Here is an 18,056-nt window from a genome sequence, read left to right on the forward strand (position 1 = left end):
TTTTTTTTCCAGTTTTTTTAATAAGCTTGAAAAAAAATGAAGGCAGCAGTATAACAACCCTGAATCTTATTTTTCAACATTCACACATTAACGTTTCCTATTTAATGGGAGCTATCACCTTCAAATTAAATCAGAAAGCAATATTTTTAAACCTGTTGCAACAACTCGTGCTGACTCAGCACAGAGTAACCTTCTGGTTGTTCAGTTTGTGCATTTCCTGAGAGCACACAACTACCTCCTTTCTCTAATATAATACACCTTTTAATAATAACCAAAGGAAAAGGTTTTCCAACTACTTTGCAATATTATATCAAACTCTGACTGTACAGATTATTTACATTTACACCAGCTACTTCATCCTGACTAAGGCACAGTGCTGAAGATTAACTTCTACTTCCCTAGGGCAGGAACAAACACTGAATATTGATCTTGACAACTGCTCCTTTCTCCATAGCCAGATCACATCCTCCTGCTGAACAACCCACCTTCTAGCAGCTCAAGACACAGGCTGCAAGGGATCCATGTGAATTTCTTCATATGAGGACAAACCTCCTATTATCATAAACTGCTTCCAAGCTTCAAGGTCACAAAACCCTCCTCATCTTTATCTTATGAGTCACCTGTTGTCATCGTCCAAAAAGGCAGAGAGGCCAATGTTCAAGATAGCTTTTACAGATTTTAACCAGGGTCTCAATATAATTTTTAAAGAAAGTCTTATCTCTGTCGCTTTATTAATATTCATTGAAAAGTTACTCTTTGGCCTTGCATTTCATGCAAGTTCATCCCACTAGAAGGCAAATATTTTTCAGATGAGGTTTCTGTCACATGTACAATGACGGCCTCTTCTGCAAGGTCTTCCCTTCTCTTTCCCACCCACCAGAGGAAAAAAGGATTTTTCCCCTTTTCTCCCTTTTCTGTGGCAACTGGAGGAAAAAAAACAAAACCAGGAGAATTGCAAATAAACATAGAGAAGAAAACAAGCCCCAAGCCTCCCAAATGACAGCTCTCCAAAGCATGCTGCCGAGAGTGCTGCAAAGTCACATTGCATGAACTACAGACCAGACCTCAGTGTGTCATATTTCATTATGCAAAATGCGCAGTGCCAGGCTTGCAGTTGTTTCTGCTGAAGGTTAGAGAATTTGACCCCACTAGTGAAGGAGGACACAGCCAAAAGATGAGGAGCAGAACATGTGCCCATTTCCCAAAGCAGACCAGGACATCATTCATCTCACTTCATGCTTTGCACCCAGGTGCAAAAGAGCCTCCAAACATCTACCTCCTCCCAATGGACAGGTGTTGAATACAGTAAACACCTCTATGTCAGATCCTTATACTCAGGGGTTCTTTTGTTTTTAAACAATTTTTCTCAGAGAGACATCAAATGTTCACTGCTTTATAACCTGTACTATGAAGGAAAGGCAGTAAGGACATGTCCCCCACCCCACAATGCCCTCAGCCTGCCAGGTTTCCTCTCTTGCTAGAGCACAAGGACCCTGCTGGGGATGCTCATGCTGGGACCATGGGTGAGAAAAAGAGATTGTGCTGTTTTATCCCATCCCAGGAGGGTATTTAGTTGTTCTTCATGCATTCTTCATGCTTCAGACTTGCTATTGGGTCAGAAACGGCAACTGGAACCAGAATGCTTTTGCATAAGCTCTCCGCTAATTAAATCCACTTGCTGCAACCCAATAATTTGTGGGGAGGGAGGAAAAGTTGCAGAAAAAGGAGAGCAGCCTTTTAGTCTCTGTCCTTTGTTCACACTACTGTAAAGACCTTGCAAAAATTACAAGTATGCAAATCTTGAGAAGAGATTTGTGTGGTGGAAAAAACACACTAGGTAGAAAACTGTTCTGTTCTGCCCCTTGCAAGGTACAGAGCTTGATTTCCCTTAATGGCTCATGATTAATGTATGAAAACAGGATGAACAGCCAAAATATCTGAAACGTGAGCAACATGATCCTTCAGTTTTTCCTGAAAAGGCCAATATGGCTTAGAAAGAAGATAGACTTTTTCTGTCCCTAGATCAAATTTGATCTGTTCCAATATGAACGACAAAGGGAAGATGCTGCACAGTGTTTGAACAGGTTTTATTTTTGTCAGAAGTGAGAAGAATCATTTCCATCAAACTAAAGACAAAAATGTATTTAAAAACTGAATGCTTACTGCCTCATCAGACTGCACTCAAACTGGCAGCACTGTCAATTCGTTATTAACCAATGCTGAACCATTATCAAAGAACAACATATGTTTTGTTATGGACTTACAAGGTGAAAATTTTATAATACACTAGTCTTGAGAACAATTTGCCTACTGGACAATTGGTTGGAAAACTCATTTCAACAGAAAGCAGCCATACTCTCTAGCAAAAACTCTGGCAAACACACTACATACATAAAACCAGTTTCTTAAATACTTGAACATGGAATAAAATGTAAAATATACCAGGATAGATCAAAATTGATAATTTCATTTCCAATTCAGCTCACCGATGAAGCACACCTACAATAAGGATGTGTGGAGGACCGTTTGTAACGTGTTCGTAAGTAAACCAAAATACCTGCACTGTGTTGTAAAGCAGTAGAAACCCTACCTGCACATTTTGTTCTTGTTGTGAGCGGTGGTCCAGGGGGTCCTGTCCCTCCTTCTCCAGGGCGGGTGAGCAGCACTCTGATCTCGTACTCCACATCAGGATCCAAGTGCCATAGTTTGTAATTGGGGGAGTCTACAATGTGCGTTTCTGCCCAATTCCCAGTGGTTGTCCGATACTCCACCTCTTTCAGTATGATGGGTCCATCTCCGATGATGGAGTTGGCGTTGGGTTTGATCCACAGGTACGTGGCTCCGACAGCCAGAAGCTCAGGAGGGGCAATAGGAGTTGGGGGCTCTGTAAACAGAAAGAAACCATGAGAGGCCTCAGACAATTTTGTCAAAAGGATCAAATTTCCACTATGTGTCTGTACAGCAAGGCTGTCCCCGAATCTTTTGTAACACAGGCACAGTTTCTCCTGTCATTTACAAAATCTTTCACAAGAGTTTAATCTGTTACTGAAAAGAGCTTGGCTTCTTTTCATTTACGTTAAAAATTCAGCCCCCTTACACCATTATTGTACAAAATGATCAAGTGAAATGTTAATTTCATTTCCTCCGTCTAACTAATTGCAATGAACCACACCACCTCCTTGAGAATAACTGCAGTATTTGTGCATTGTACCTCTGGAAAGAACAAACAAACAAACAATCGAATTGTAATGGTAGCAGGTATCCAAAGTGAACAAAAACTAATGTCACAAGAAAAGTTTTCTGTGGAATGTTTGTTTCTGCTTTTACTTTGCACTGTTTCCCTAACTCCTGCCAAAATCTTTTCCTCATATGAAATGTCAGGCTGATTATGTTTTGACTGCATAAAGATATTTCTCCAAGAAATTTGTTTTCAAGAAACGCATGTAGGTACATTTCTATTAAAAATCAAATCATCATAAATCACAAACAGTTTATTACTGTTTCTAGGTACAAAACAATTAAAAGATAGATTTAGTGACTTTTATTCCCAATGCAAAAATGACATCTTACAAGCCACACCATAGCTGAACACAAGACAAATTAAATATTAAACTCCATTCTCCTGAGCTGTAGACTTCAATAGCAACATGTTCCACGTTACTCTGGGATTTGATTGCAAGTTAAAAGAGATTTACTGGACTGAGCTTGATTAACAGAGCGGTTTGTCCTGCTAAACAGACATGAAAGTCTCATCTACCGAGTGTAAAAACTACTGTTGCCAAAGTGATTTAAATTAAGACGACACCCAGCATTGGTGTCTTCTCTTTATTTTAAGTCAAACCTAAACCTCCACTCCCCACCCCCCAAAAAAGGTGTTGATGCTTTTCCCTCCCCCCCCCACCCACCACCATCAGTTTTCCCTTTTCTAAGAACCATTTGAAAGAACAGGTGCTGTAGAAAATTAGGAGTTTAAACTATTGCTCCTATTTTCTGAACTTGAGAAACTAAGCTGTTATAGTAGTTATTCAAGGCTCAGTCCCACCTCACTGAAAACAATGGGCTCTTTCCTACTGGCACCAACTGGACAAGAAGCAATTTTTATAATCTCTCTCTGTGTCATATTACTGCAACTAATCTAAACAAGTTACCCATTATTTAGCAAAAACAGCACATAAAGAATGACCATTTTTGCCCTTTGCAACTAAACACATATCAGTTACAGATGACCGGCCTGATGTTATGAGCTTACCATTTTAATTAAAATCTCGATGTGATCTTGATTAAATAAACATGGTGACAGATTGGCCTTGTACACATGTAATTGTGATCAGCCATATTTGAAGCTCCATTTGATCCAGACAGGATTTTACGTTAACAAGCTTTGTCCAGCCCGTTGCTCCCTTGTGGCCATTCTCCGGGCACAGAGGAGGATGGACCGAGGGCATCTGGAACTGGGTGGCTGCACCTGGAACAATAACTGACTCAGAGGTTGGACCAGCTCTGCTGGGAGGACAGGCTGAGAGAGTTGGGGTGTTCAGCTGGAGAAGAAAAGCTCCGGGGAGACCTTATTGAGGCTTTTCTGTACTTAAAAGGGGCTGATAAGAAAGATGGAGACAGACTTTTGAACAGGGCCTGTTACTACAGCACAAGGGGTGATGGTTTTAAACTAAATTCAAGCTGGACATGAGGAAGGAATCGTTGCCCCTGAGGGTGGTGAGAGCCTGGCCCAAGTTGGCCAGAGAGGTGGTGGCTGAACCATCCCTGGAGACATCCCAGGCCAGGCTGGATGGGGCTCTGAGCACCCTGAGCTGATGAAGATGTCCCTGCTCATGGCAGGGGGGGAACTGGGGGAGCTGGGAAGGTCCCTTCAATCCAAACCATTCTATGATTCTAGCCTGAATCCCAGGTTCAGGAAGGGTACAGGAAAATGTGGTTCCTGAGTGTCAAGGAAACAAAAGACACATGTAGTACAAGCTCAAAAAAGGGAGTTATTGAACACTGGCAGATTTTACTGTACAAGCAAAGTGGGTGCAGTTGTGCAGATATGAAGGGAATTTAGGATGGGCCTTTCTCTTCCCATTAGAAGGAGGGAATAGAGCTGTAGTGTATGGGTGAAAAGGCTCAGCACTTCAGCTTTAAAAATGACAAATTTTAGTAGTGCAAAGAGTGTGAGAAAACAAAACTTCCATGATGGTCCAAAAAAGACAAAACAGAATCACTGAATATCTCAAATTGGAACAGACCAATAAGGACCACCAAGTCCAACTCCCTGCTCCTTGCACAACTACCTAAACCTGAGCCATATAACGAGAGCATCACCCAGCTGATCCCTGGACTCTGACAGGCTTGGTGCCATGAATACTACACATTCCAACATTTGTGGAAAGCACACATATTTTACTCTTTGGCAATTGCTCTTGAGTGTCTCTGCTACTAGAATATTTCTCTGTATGATTTTCTAGGCAAGGCAATTTCAAGCAATTGATAGATGATGGAAGAAAAATGGGCTCCCTGCATCCTTCAGATGTAACTGGGATGACTGAAACATGAGAAACCCTCATCAACTGTTTTCACTATCTCCTGTGAAATAATCTGTAAGAAAAAGGAATTATAAAATTGTAATCTTAAAACAGCCGGATAAACCTCTTAAACTACAGATTTTACAAGAATAAAGCTTTATTTTTTTTAATTCCTAACTTGTTCATAACACTATCAACTGATAAAATGCACAACCAAGACAACTGTGAGCTCTCATTTGCATTTGTTGGCCTATGGATGGTTTTAGACAAATGGATTCCCTAAAACTACAAAACACCAGGTTCTACAAATCAGATCAGAAGGGACTGTGATTTCTATTATTTTGGGGTTGAACAGGTGGGGATGGGAGCTGCCATCATAAGACATTTGCCTGTCAAGCAGGTTCTGTGTTTTCAAACATGATACTGCTTATTCCTCTCCTAATGGGGGTTGTAAGCTTTTCTCACAGCATCCTAAATGAGCAGCTGTGGACTGCGCTTGCCAAGTGGATAAGGATGGGACTGGAAGGCAAGGAAACCAAATTTCAAGTTTCTCAGTATCTTTCTAAGCAAAAAAAATACAGAAGAAACCATATTTGTATCGTTTTCTACGCAACAACCACAGACTGTTACGATTTAAAAGCTATTGAGAATATAGGTACTTAAATTTGCATTTAAGGCAGCAAACCCAGCTGTTTTAAGAAATGAAGCAATCATGTTAAATACCATTGGTTTTGACCCTCCATCCTTTGCGCAACTGTTCTGCACTCTTTATTGCTCGTAATTAGAGACTCTCTTGACTGTCTGAGCAGCATTCATGAGCACACTTTGCAGTTTTACACCACAGCAACAAGCACTCTGAGCTCTGAACGATAGTATTTATATTGGCATTGCTTATTAGCACACTTCCTACTACTGTAATAAATGCAGCAGTTGAATTCCGTTTTCCAGTGATTGTCCCAACTTCCATTTATTGCACAAAGAAACAGCACAAAGATATTACAGTATTTAGCACAAGACTATTTCATCGCACTGACAAGCACTGTACTAATTGGTTTTTTGTCTAGGAGAGAGACATTCAGATCTGTCTCGCAGTGATGTAACAGGCAGACAGCAGTGGCGTATGTCAACCGCTTTGGAAGACTGTGCCAGCGGCATTAATAAAGTGATTCATTAATTCACCTGGATGGGTAAATTGCACCAGAGAGCAATATAGTCTGTCCACTCCCAAAGAAAAAAAGCCCAGAGCCAATTCTGAAAACAACAATTTCAAATATTTAATTGAAGCCCAAGTCCAGGAAAGTGAGAGAAGAGGAAGATTTAGGTTTTCTGCAGCCTACAGAACAAGGGGCAGTGGTTTCACTGATTTATACATTTTACAGGTGTGAAAGCCTTTACTGTTGGTTTTGCATCCCATTATGAAACAGGGTAGTCCCAGAAGGCACACATTATTCTTACACAGCCAAGTTTAACCTCTTCTCCTCTGTGAGCATTCCTGTAGTATGTGAAGCAGCCTTGTGGATACGCAGGTCTGTTCTTGCCCCCATTGAGACCAACACTGCATTCAGCCTCAGGAACCATCAGCCACAGGATGCTTATGTGCTTAGTAATCAAACACTGACAGACAAAAATGGAATTTTACCCTTTTAGTTCATAGCAGGTTGGTTATTTAGCTAAAGATCTAGGACATTAGAGCAGTAATTGAGGGGCTGCATTTCAACACTGCTACATTGTTCTATGGAATACCAAATTTAGCGTCGCTCCTCTCTATTTGATGTTTATTCCCAACACAGAGTTTACTAACACAGTGGTAAGTAACTTCAGTGCTCTGTGGTATAGAATATTCATGTGCTACAGCATGTCATGTGCTTTTTTCTTCTCACTTTTCCCATTAGAACAAAAGTTTCTGTCTACAACGGACTCGCCACAAGTTTCATGTACAAGAAGTGGGGGAGAAACTAGAAATTATCCAAAAAGATGTGAAAGAGGTGAGTGAAGTGGTCAAAGAATCAGCACAAGAGCAATGAAAAACAAGACATGAGCTGATCTCAGGGGACAGCAATCAATATCACCAAAGAAAGCCAATGGAGCAGAAGAGCAAATATTTGGCAGGGTGCTTTTCGTCCGACATTCCCCAAACCCTACATTCAAAGACTATGAACTATTCCCTTTACATCTCACAACAGTGCAGGTATAGGACTTACATACTAAAGAAGAACTTGCTGCAGCCTGGTGAAAATGAAGAGTACGTATTCTCTACGTATTTTCCCCTTAAGACATAGTGGAAATGCTCCTTGGTGATTTGAATACATACATTCTAAATTAAGCAACTGGGCTGCCTGGGCTTAAAGAGAACAACACAGTAATGCTAACAGAAGTTACTGTAAAGCAGCAGAAAGCCCATTAACCCTTTCCTAAAAGCACTGCAGCCAGCCACGCCAGACAGCTGGAACGAACCCTGGCTGAAGAAAGTCTACCTGTATTAGTGTCGCCCTGAGACCAGAAAGAGTTGGTACAGACCCAATTGCCTCCTACCAACTCTTCTAATTGTGTTGTAGGTTAAAGGAGAGGGGCATCAGACACCAAGTGGGAATTACAGTACTATACTATTTCATTAGCCTTCCACACTACTTCGGTCTCAGAAGCTTAGCCTGAATCCAACCAGAGCCTCACAGGATGCTTTCATTCTCTAATAAAGAAGAAAATAGCATCGGATTAGCTGAACAGTATCTCCTTTCCCACTGTAAATTAAGTGAATTAGATGGAAGACTCTGCGCTCTAATTGTAAAGCTTATTACAAGAACTCACATAGATTAGAACTGAATGTTTCTCTTTGAGTCATCATTTGCACTGTAAAAGAGGAAAAAAGGCTCAATATTGATAGGTAGGAATCTATAGTACTCCAGCAAAACACATTCATGAGTCTTGAGCACAGAGAGGGCAGAAGGCAACATTCTACAGGGTTGGGAATCATGGACAGTTCACTCTCATTTTTAAAATGCATATTATTTTCTGAGTTTTTCAACTGCAAAATAGCTACACAATGACATAATGAACAAAAGCAGTGGTATGCTTCTTGTTGCTTACAGAATGTCATTGTTATAGAATGTCATTCTGTTTACAGAGATCTTTCATGAACCATGAAGAAGCCCAACACAAAGACCTCTGTGCATTAAAAAGTTAAGCATCCACGAGCTGATTACCAGTACCCTGTCCTTTACTATATAGCTTCAATATGTTCAAATCTGTATAGTTCGAATCTCCTTTATAGTCAATGGAGATAAATGGACAATTTTAGAGAACGTACAACTCATCTTAAGTTGCATATCTAAGACTGAAAAAATTTCTCCCTGATCCCTCCCCCTCTCTTGACTGGCATTAAAATTCAGATGAGATTCGTTTTACCTCCTAACTCTTATTTTCCCAGGGCCTTAGTGTGAACCACAGTGAGGTACCCAACCAGTTAAGCCACAAAGCAAACTGTGGAAAGAACCACTCAGCAAGAAATAACACTGAGCACCTGTATGCTCTTCGAATGCTCTCTGAATGTCCTCATTCAGGGCAGCAGAACTCAGATGCTGCAGTCTAAAACCATCCCATGAAGATAAATGATGCTTTTCCCTGGGAAAGATGAGCACAACCCACTTTCCTTTTGTATATGTAGCCAGAGCATTCAATGGTGAGAGTGATGCCCTTCGATTTAATAATTCAATACTTAAAGTGCTTGTCAAAGAGAGAATTTCATTCTTTCACTAAGGCTGTTCTGAGGCTGAAGCTTCTTAGCCCCATCTGGTGAGATTATGCCATACACAGAAAAAATGTTCTGTTTTCACTTGATCAAAAAAAAGCACAGTAAGAATAAGAAGACCATGACTTTCTCTAACTGACATCAAACTGCTCCATTTTGCACCCCCAGAATTGTGCACAGCATCCTGTTCTCCAAACTCATCCTTCAGATATTTTCCTCTCAAAACAATTAGTAATTTTTATTTTTTTTCTATTTCCCTCATTTTGTGGAGCTTCCCTGGATGTCAGATGCACCAGATATGCATGAACTAACATTTCCTCTTAATTTTGAAATGACCTATGAAGAAAACCAAGGTAAGGTTTAACGTAAGACACATAACTGAATGCAGTCATTACAAAAGTATCACGAAGTATGAGAACTGAGCATCAGCTCTCCTTCAACTGTTGAAAAGACACTGATTTCACCATGAGAAACCGCTGCAACTGTGCATCTACCAACAGCCACACAAGTTCCAGGTTACTTCTCAACCCGTGTCTGAGTTTTCTCTCCGCCCTGTGTGAGAAACCCCAGGGTCACTATAATCCACGTACATTTACACTCTACACTGCTTCCTTTAACAGCCAATTTTGTCACACTACAATTCGAAACAACACTCTATTGGAGGCTTTTCTTTCTTATGGCTCCATCATATCTATACAAAGATATGGAAAACTGCATCCACATCCCATCAAAAAGAAAGTCCTCTCCACCAGTTAGTAGTCAAGGCCAGCTTTAGCTCCCTCTCTTGTTTCTAACTCCATGGACTACTTAAATTCATATATCATGTGTTATCTATTGCAGCTTTCTGCATGAACAATCTGCTAATCTCCCATAGGGACTAGAAATGTAAACTCAATGAGCACCAAAAAAAGTAGAAAGGCAGGAATAAACACACAAACTGTGAAACATGTAATTTCAGGTCAACTCAAGTTCAAGCAGCTTCATCAGTTGCTACGCTACCAGCTTATGATGGTGGGAAAGGATGAAGGCAACAAGATTTTATAGCTTCATCTATAGAAGCTATTTAGCAACTTTGGCTTTCTGGCACATCTCCATCTGCAGGATGAAGGATCATTAGTCTCTAAGCTGCTGAAATGGCAAGCGGCTGGAGGTATTGACTCCTATGAAGCAGCATGGAATAATTTGTCTGGATTGATTAAGTAGCTTAATCCATAGCAACCTGCTAGGTTTGCAGGAAAAGCCTGCGGCAGGATTCTGCATTTCATTTAAGGCCAAGGGGGGAATTAATTGTCCTTTACCACACTGTCCACCACCTGAAGATACGCAGAAGAGATGAGGAACAGTGAGGAGAACCAAGGTAACAGCCAGGCTGGAGTTTAAACATGACAAACTACCATGGTGGAGACTCACAGACGCAATGCTGGTCATTCTGCTGTTGATCTCTCTTCTTGCAAATACATTATGTACGCCAGAGCTGGGCTGGCTTAAAGAGCGAGAACACGGGTGTGTGCACATGCAGTGCATTTCAAGAAATTGCTCACAGTTAATCCTCACAACATGTTGGTGAAGCAACTATGAGGATGTTGCTTTATTACTGGAAATAAAGATTAATGGATATCTGTAGGGCCAGAAACTGAATGTGGTCTTGTGTTCCAGCCTACAGACTTTATGACCCCCTACAAAGAAGCTTATGCCAGGCTTGACAAGCAAATTTAGGCTCTTTCAGCCCATAAAGCAAAATATTCTCATTTAAGTACTTATTTTCCCATGACAGATCTGTGAAAAACACTAATCACATTTGACCATAAGGAGGCAAGTCCAATCTGACACAGCCTCTAACGAGCTGATGCTGTAATGGAAATGGCAAACATGCCAACAGGGATCGCAGGAGCCACCATGAAAGCAACACCCCAGGAACTTTTCAACCAACGTACCTGTATCGTGTGAAGCAGCATTGGACAAACTGTCCAGGCAACTAAATCTCAGAGTAGACGGCCACCTGAGCGTATGTTTTCTTGATCTTAATCCGAGGAAGAATACAATTCGGATCTCAGTATTCATACGAAACTCGGATGAACCAAAACTAATTTCAAAAGGAATTTTGCTCAGTGCTCATTTGAGGAAACCTCATGTCTCAACTGACTGAAATCACATACTTGAGTACACGGTGAGGAACATGGTTTAGCATAAGGGAAGAGCAGACACTGCTGTTGACACAGCTACGCTTCATCCAAATTGAAGTTTTATCTATTTATTTCATTGGGAGTAAGCATAGATGTTCACCGTAGGAAACCTATGGAAACTACTTAAATAGCTGGATATCAATAATATTGAAATATTCCTTATGTAGATTACAAAACATTCACAGTAATAACACCTACTTAGATCATACTATGGTTTACATGTAAAGTAGCACTTTTCATCCCTGAAACTCACCACAGAGATTAATTGCCCTTCCACTGACAGCAAATATGCAAAGTGTGAAAATGAGACAAGTTGCTGCCAATAACTGTTCTGCTGCCACCAAGGCCACACTGTTTATACAGCTACGTGAGCAACCTCATCATTTATTAAATGTCAGTATTGCAAGAATCTTTGCTTCTGGTGGCAAAAGGAATCACTGCCTAGCAAGATAAAATCTGGAAGAACAACTTGAAGTTTCGTGGCAATTTCCAGGAGATAAAGGGATCTCTTCCACCTTTAAGTCATTGACCAGTCTCTCAGGCTAGTGTAAAATATGCACAAAAGAAATCCTGCCTGCTACAGAGATGTACTTCCAAAACTGAATATTTACATTAATATTTACATAGTCCAACTATTTTTTCCTGAAAGAACAAACAACTTTCAACTGCCAACTGTAACTGAAAGAATGCCTGACCTGAAATAAATAAATATTCTAAATACTCTCCAATAATATGAGAAATTTTTTTCAGAAAAATACTTTCTCTGCTTATTGCACTTCACCTTAACATAAGTTGAACAGAGCTTTGGATCATGATCTTCACCCGACTATAATGTTAATAGTTCAAAAGTATCTGACATTACCTAAAAGCCTTGCTACTTTAGAGAAAATACAAAGAACAATCAATTTGTTTTCTGTCTTCTCTCTTTTTTCTTCTTATATTAATGAGGGGAAAAAAAAAGAAAAGCTTGAAGTATGGCTCTGTTTGGAACTTGAGAAATCCGTATACATTGAACCCATACACCAAACATACAGTTTTAATGGCACATTGCACTTGCAGACAGTTGAGAAGTCATGCCTGTTGACACCATGAACTTCAAAGCCCATTTTATTTCAGGAGTCTTAACCCTGTATCACAACCTTCCCTGTCAAACAGCATAAAAGAGACATTTCAAAATCTTTTTTGTGTATGAAAGAACCTATTTTGTAGCCATTAAAGATGAGATTGAAGGCCTAAGACAACAATCTGCAGTGGTGAACAATGAATGACATTTCTGCTCATCTATTCTTAGTGCGACCAACTGAGCAAGCAGCCAGTAGCAGAGAAATTATGGGGCTGGGAAGTGAGAGCTGGTAATTTCCCCAGCTGCAGCACAATGGAAATAATGTCCAAGCACAGGGGGCAAGTCCCTCATCAAGAGGCCAGACCACTCCACTAAATCTCTACTAGCCCAGCTAAGGAAAAGCAAACAGGGTTTTTCCACTAGACCTGAAGGCCACCACAGATCCAGGATCCTGGATCAGTTTTACTGGTTTTGGATAAGTATACTAATATTCACAAGAATGTCTGCAGTTAATTCAGGAATTCTTGTGTTACATACATATCTCCTTGCTTACTGTTGTGTTGGCCCTGAGACAGTTAATAAAATCAAGCTTTCCCACCATCAGACAAATCTGGGAGCCTGTTTAGGCTTTGGAAGAGCTGCAGTATGGAGTTTAGGCTGTAGAAATGAAGTGGTTTTTAATGGGTCCTGTACCTGAAAACCAGTGTTAAGTCCATGTTAAGGTCAACCTGGGTCCTGCACAGGCAGAATCCTGCATTTATGGTTATGCCACAGCAACCTGTTCATCTAGAGAAGCAGCTGTGTCTGATTCCCATCATACCAAGATTTGTGCATATCTACCAAGACCTCAATACATCTTCCTTCAAAGAAAAACCCTCTTATAAAAATACCTGTTCCAATGGTAGGGAGGGTAGGTTAAAATAATTTATCAAGGAGCTAACAGACAGAGTATTTACTTTGCTACAAATATTCCTAAACCAGTACCTGCAGATGTCCAAGTATGATGTATGTATATGAATAAGTAAATTACTAGTACTTTCTTCATTGAAACCTTTCTGTCCAGAGTCTTCTGCTCACAGTATATTATTACTCCCCCAAACGATGCAAATTGAACCTGGACTTCCCTGAGAAGGTTCAGATTCAATTTGGATTTATGGATTTAAACTGCTGAGATTTTCCTACATAGTCTGATCCCCTACAGGCATACATTTAGTAAGTTCCTGAGGTTCACTGTGTACTGCAGAGGCTAAAAATGGGAAAAAGATAATGGGAAATCTACTAATGCATGGAAGTTGCTTTTTTTTAACAATATGAAGAATGGTAAAAGTCATTGAGGTCATAGTGACTGGTCACTCTTTCAGGATGGCGTACAGTGGTACATAAGCTTTGATATACAATCTGTTGATTTCTAACACCAGTATTCCCTAAATATAGCTATCAAACAGTTCAAGAATCATCAAGAAGCAGAAATTCACTCATACTTTCTGGCTGAATCGAGATCACTGGCCTACCTAAAAAGGAGGCAAAATCTGATTAAACACCGTGCTACCTCAGAGTGGGAGTTGAGATCACTGCTGACTGCGAGAAGGGAATTATATGTGTTTATATATTTACATACCTCCAGTATTTACATTTCCATCATGTCTCTAATATTGTGCTGATAAGCACTGTACAAACAGACTCTGCACCAAACAGCTTTAACTCAGCACCCAGACAGAAGAGAAAGAAACAGTGATTGATTCCCAGTCAGCAAGATAGGCTGCAGCCTTTATGCATTATCAGCCTGTTACCAAGTACTTTGTAGTCATAACAACAAAACTGAGAGATGTCAATTACCATAATAGTGAGCACATAATTAGCAGCAGCCTGAACAACATGTCATCCTGTGAAACTGAAGAATCAGCAACTAAAATTCAAAATGACCAACATACTGTTAGGTACAAAAAGTTTTCTTCCTATACGAGAGTTTCAAATTATGACTTGCAAAATCGTTTTTCTCTTTTATAAGGAATGTTTATCACTTTGTATAAGGACTGTGCTTCCTGACTCAGTAGAGAAGTCATTATGTTAGATTCCATTATGCTGTGATTTGAAGTGTTGATGGATAAACAAGGAAGGAAATGCCACAGATTTTGGAAATCTAAATTTTGAACCCTAGAGCTACGTCTTTCACTTTGAAGCAAAATACCAAAGGTTGATTATCTGAGTGTTTCCCACATACATAAAATAGAGTTAGGACACATAGGGATTTATTTTCCCTTTAATTTGTATATGTGGAATTCCTGCTGATGGAGACCTATAGAAAATTTTAAGCAGAGAAGTCACTGTATAAGTTGTCATATCATCATGATGTCTGTGCTAAAACGGTAGCAATTTTATTGCTACATAATTATTAAGCATGGGGTCAAAATTTACCTTTCCCCCGTCAGTATTTCCTGTCAGGTACCTGGTGAAACATTCAATTTCTTACACATTTCAACATGAAACAATATTGCTGTGTTTTATTGAAACATGGGGACTATAAGGAAGAACAGCAATACAAAACTTCTAGAAGAACAGTCCTGTGCAATTGTCTAAAGGGCCTGACCTGCTTGTGCATACTAAAGCGTTTATTCCCTCTTTTTTATCTATTTATTTTCTATCTTTACAAGCAGAAACCTACATTGCCCAAATAAACGCCAGCTAACACAAGATGAGGTCTTTCTTTGGTGCCACAGAAAACCATTTCTTGCTCAAACTTGTAAATATACATAATCACAACCCTGGGAATAGCTGGAGAAGAATATTACAGGTCAAATCTTACCCAGAATAGTTGCACCATGGAACTCTACTGCTTGGTAAGGCTATTTAAACCAAATTTGTTTTGCTTCAGAGTTCCTCCTTCCAAGGTATCTTTAAAAATAACAGAACATCTCCTGAGCTGAGAACACGCAGATACACATTACGGTGTAATACCTGGCTTTAATGAATAGCATCTGATCATTCCACTATCATTTGTTAACCATTCATCATCTTAGCTCCTTGTTGATTTGCTTCATTATTTAAGAAATACGAAGATTATTTGGCTTTGTGCCTAATTCTTATCTAGTTTATGCTGGTACAAATCCAAAACAAATGGAGTTACCACTGTGATGCAAATAAGCCAAGTTTCTGCTCTTTTGTTTCCCAGTAACCTGAAATGTTGATGATTTCTTATCCCTCACAGGCAAGCTGATAAGAAACAGCACCAGGGGAAACTGTTTTCTAACAGAAGCTGCACTGTGCCTGCTCTGAACCCATTTGTTGCATAGTAGGACCTTGGCACAGCCCCACAGTCCGACAAACCTGATTAAAAATGACTTGATGAATTTAGCCTGTTGAACAGGTGTTTCTAACCAGCCTGGAGGGAAGGGAAAAACACTATCTGCGAGCTAGAAATACTTTATGCTTTCTGTAATTGTTTAAACAACGATAGGTCTACAGATGTGAGTACAGACAAATTTCAAGCATCCTAATTCCATTAACCAACAGCTGTCAAAAACCCTGCAAAGACCAGGAGCAAAAAGTAGTAGGAAGGGAAAAGAAAACTACTGCATGGCCACCTATACTTTTCACCACAACATGAATATTTGATTAGATCCTGGAGTACTGGGAGATAGGAGATGATATGAGAGCTGGTCGAGAAAGGATGCAGCTTACAGTCAGAACAAGCAATGCCAACTGGATAAAAAGTGACTAGAGAAAAAAGAAATCGCTGGGGAGCAAGTCAATCTGACAGGCGCACACCAACAACGTCAAAAGCTGGGTCTCAGATCAAAATAATAGGGTTTTTAATAGAGTTGTCTGTAGATGGTTTGTGGTAAGATTGCACAAAACCCTGATTTTTGGAAGTGTGCAATACTTTTATAAAGAAAATTAACTAAACCCGCTGGACCTTCTCAGCAGCCATGGTTGCTTCTTGCACAGGTACGTTACCCCATTGGTGAAGCATTACGGGATTTCATTTCCAGGGGAGTTCAAGTGATGAAACAAACAGAAAAGGTTAGACTGGGACTGATGGAACTGATACAGAACCAGTCCTAAAACCATAACAAAAACCTCTGGAATCATCTTGATTTCATGTCTTCTTGATTATTAAAAGTGAGACAAGAAAAACAAGCAGTGGAAACAAATCTGCTGCTTTCGTCTGGCAAAATATATTTCAAAAGTTTTCCAGAAGACGACATTGGTTCCTTAATACATTATATTATACATATGCCTTCAACTCTGCTGCTGATCTTGACAGCTGCACTTTAATTTATTTGTGTAACTCTTATTGGAGTTGAGTAAAATATGGAATACAGTGAATCCACACAGTGATTTAGAGCCGTTAGGTCCACATCTGTCACAAACTGCCAGTTTGAACGTGATGTGCCATGCAACTGGCAGGCACTCACTTCATTGTTCATAAAACCTGTGGCTATATTTTCTTGGAATCATCATATAAAACCAAGCTGCCCTGAAACATGGACAGTAAAGCTGAAATGAATTCACACAGAATATACAAGCTTCAGTTGCAAAGACAACAGTGAGTCCACTTATTCTGATACTGTTGGAAATGCCTGAACTTATCTAATAATGTAAATCACCTCTTTATATAAATTAAATTTTTAAAAAACCTCCCAACGATACTAAGGCAAATTATAAGCTAGAAGCAGGAGGATATACGTTAGAGGGAGAACCAAGCAGTTCACACACGCACACTTTTTCTTTTTATAGGGTTCTTAGGAGCTCGTTTGGAGTTTACCGTGCATGTAAATGCCAAATGAATTTCAAGTACTGCATTAGTTGCCAATCCATTACACAATCTCTTGCAATTTTAACTTACAACTCTGAACTGCCTGTGGCACCAGTTTTGAATTCTAGTCCTTACAGCCCACTGCTTACTATTTAGACAATCTTGTTATCCTGTGGAAATCACAGTATTAACTATTCATACCACCTCCCAAACACGGTACACTTACGATGGAACATTGCCCAATGTTTTACAATGGAAACGAGAACACACAGGAGGCTACAAATAAGCTCCGTTCCACAGTGAAGGATTTCAATACCAAAATTACTTTTACAGAGAGTTATTAAATCTAACCACAAGAGTTTAAGGTCTTTCTTTATGAGACATCACTGCAACAGGTAAGAGCAGGAAAACAAGAGTGTGCAGCAGAACAAGTGAAAGGTCAGCATGCCGTGTCTTTTATCACCCCTGCTACAGACAGAACGTTGGGGTTTTCTTCTGGGAAATCCAGCACAATGCATTTGTAAGAGCTGTAGAAGCAACTGGACACCCTCTATGATGCTGAGAGGCAGCAACAAGGAATGAAGCAGGATCATAAACCCCAGATGCTGGTCCATTCAAGGTTCTCCTTGGAAGAATCTCATGGGTCCCAGACAGATGAGGGGTCCAGGAGAACTGGCTGATTGTCAAGGCTCACCTTGTCAAAGCTCAGTGTTAACTGGTGAACAAGATGCTCATTCAGTTATTACCATTGACGACCTACAAGCACTGGAACCAGTTTCAGTCTTCTGCA

General features: G+C 40.0%; 1 protein-coding gene across 1 annotated transcript in view; it reads right to left on the bottom strand.

The window, feature by feature from the left end:
- Window positions 1–18,056, bottom strand: part of PTPRT (protein tyrosine phosphatase receptor type T) — a gene marked incomplete at both ends in the record, with an annotated part of 367,619 nt that overhangs the window by 186,464 nt on the left and 163,099 nt on the right. The window contains 1 exon segment of the mRNA XM_080354355.1: window positions 2,591–2,884. Within this exon segment, the coding sequence (XP_080210481.1) occupies window positions 2,591–2,884 (294 nt within the window).

This window comes from Nesoenas mayeri (genome assembly GCF_963082525.1).
Source record: "Nesoenas mayeri genome assembly, chromosome: 16".
Taxonomy (NCBI): Eukaryota; Metazoa; Chordata; class Aves; order Columbiformes; family Columbidae; genus Nesoenas; species Nesoenas mayeri.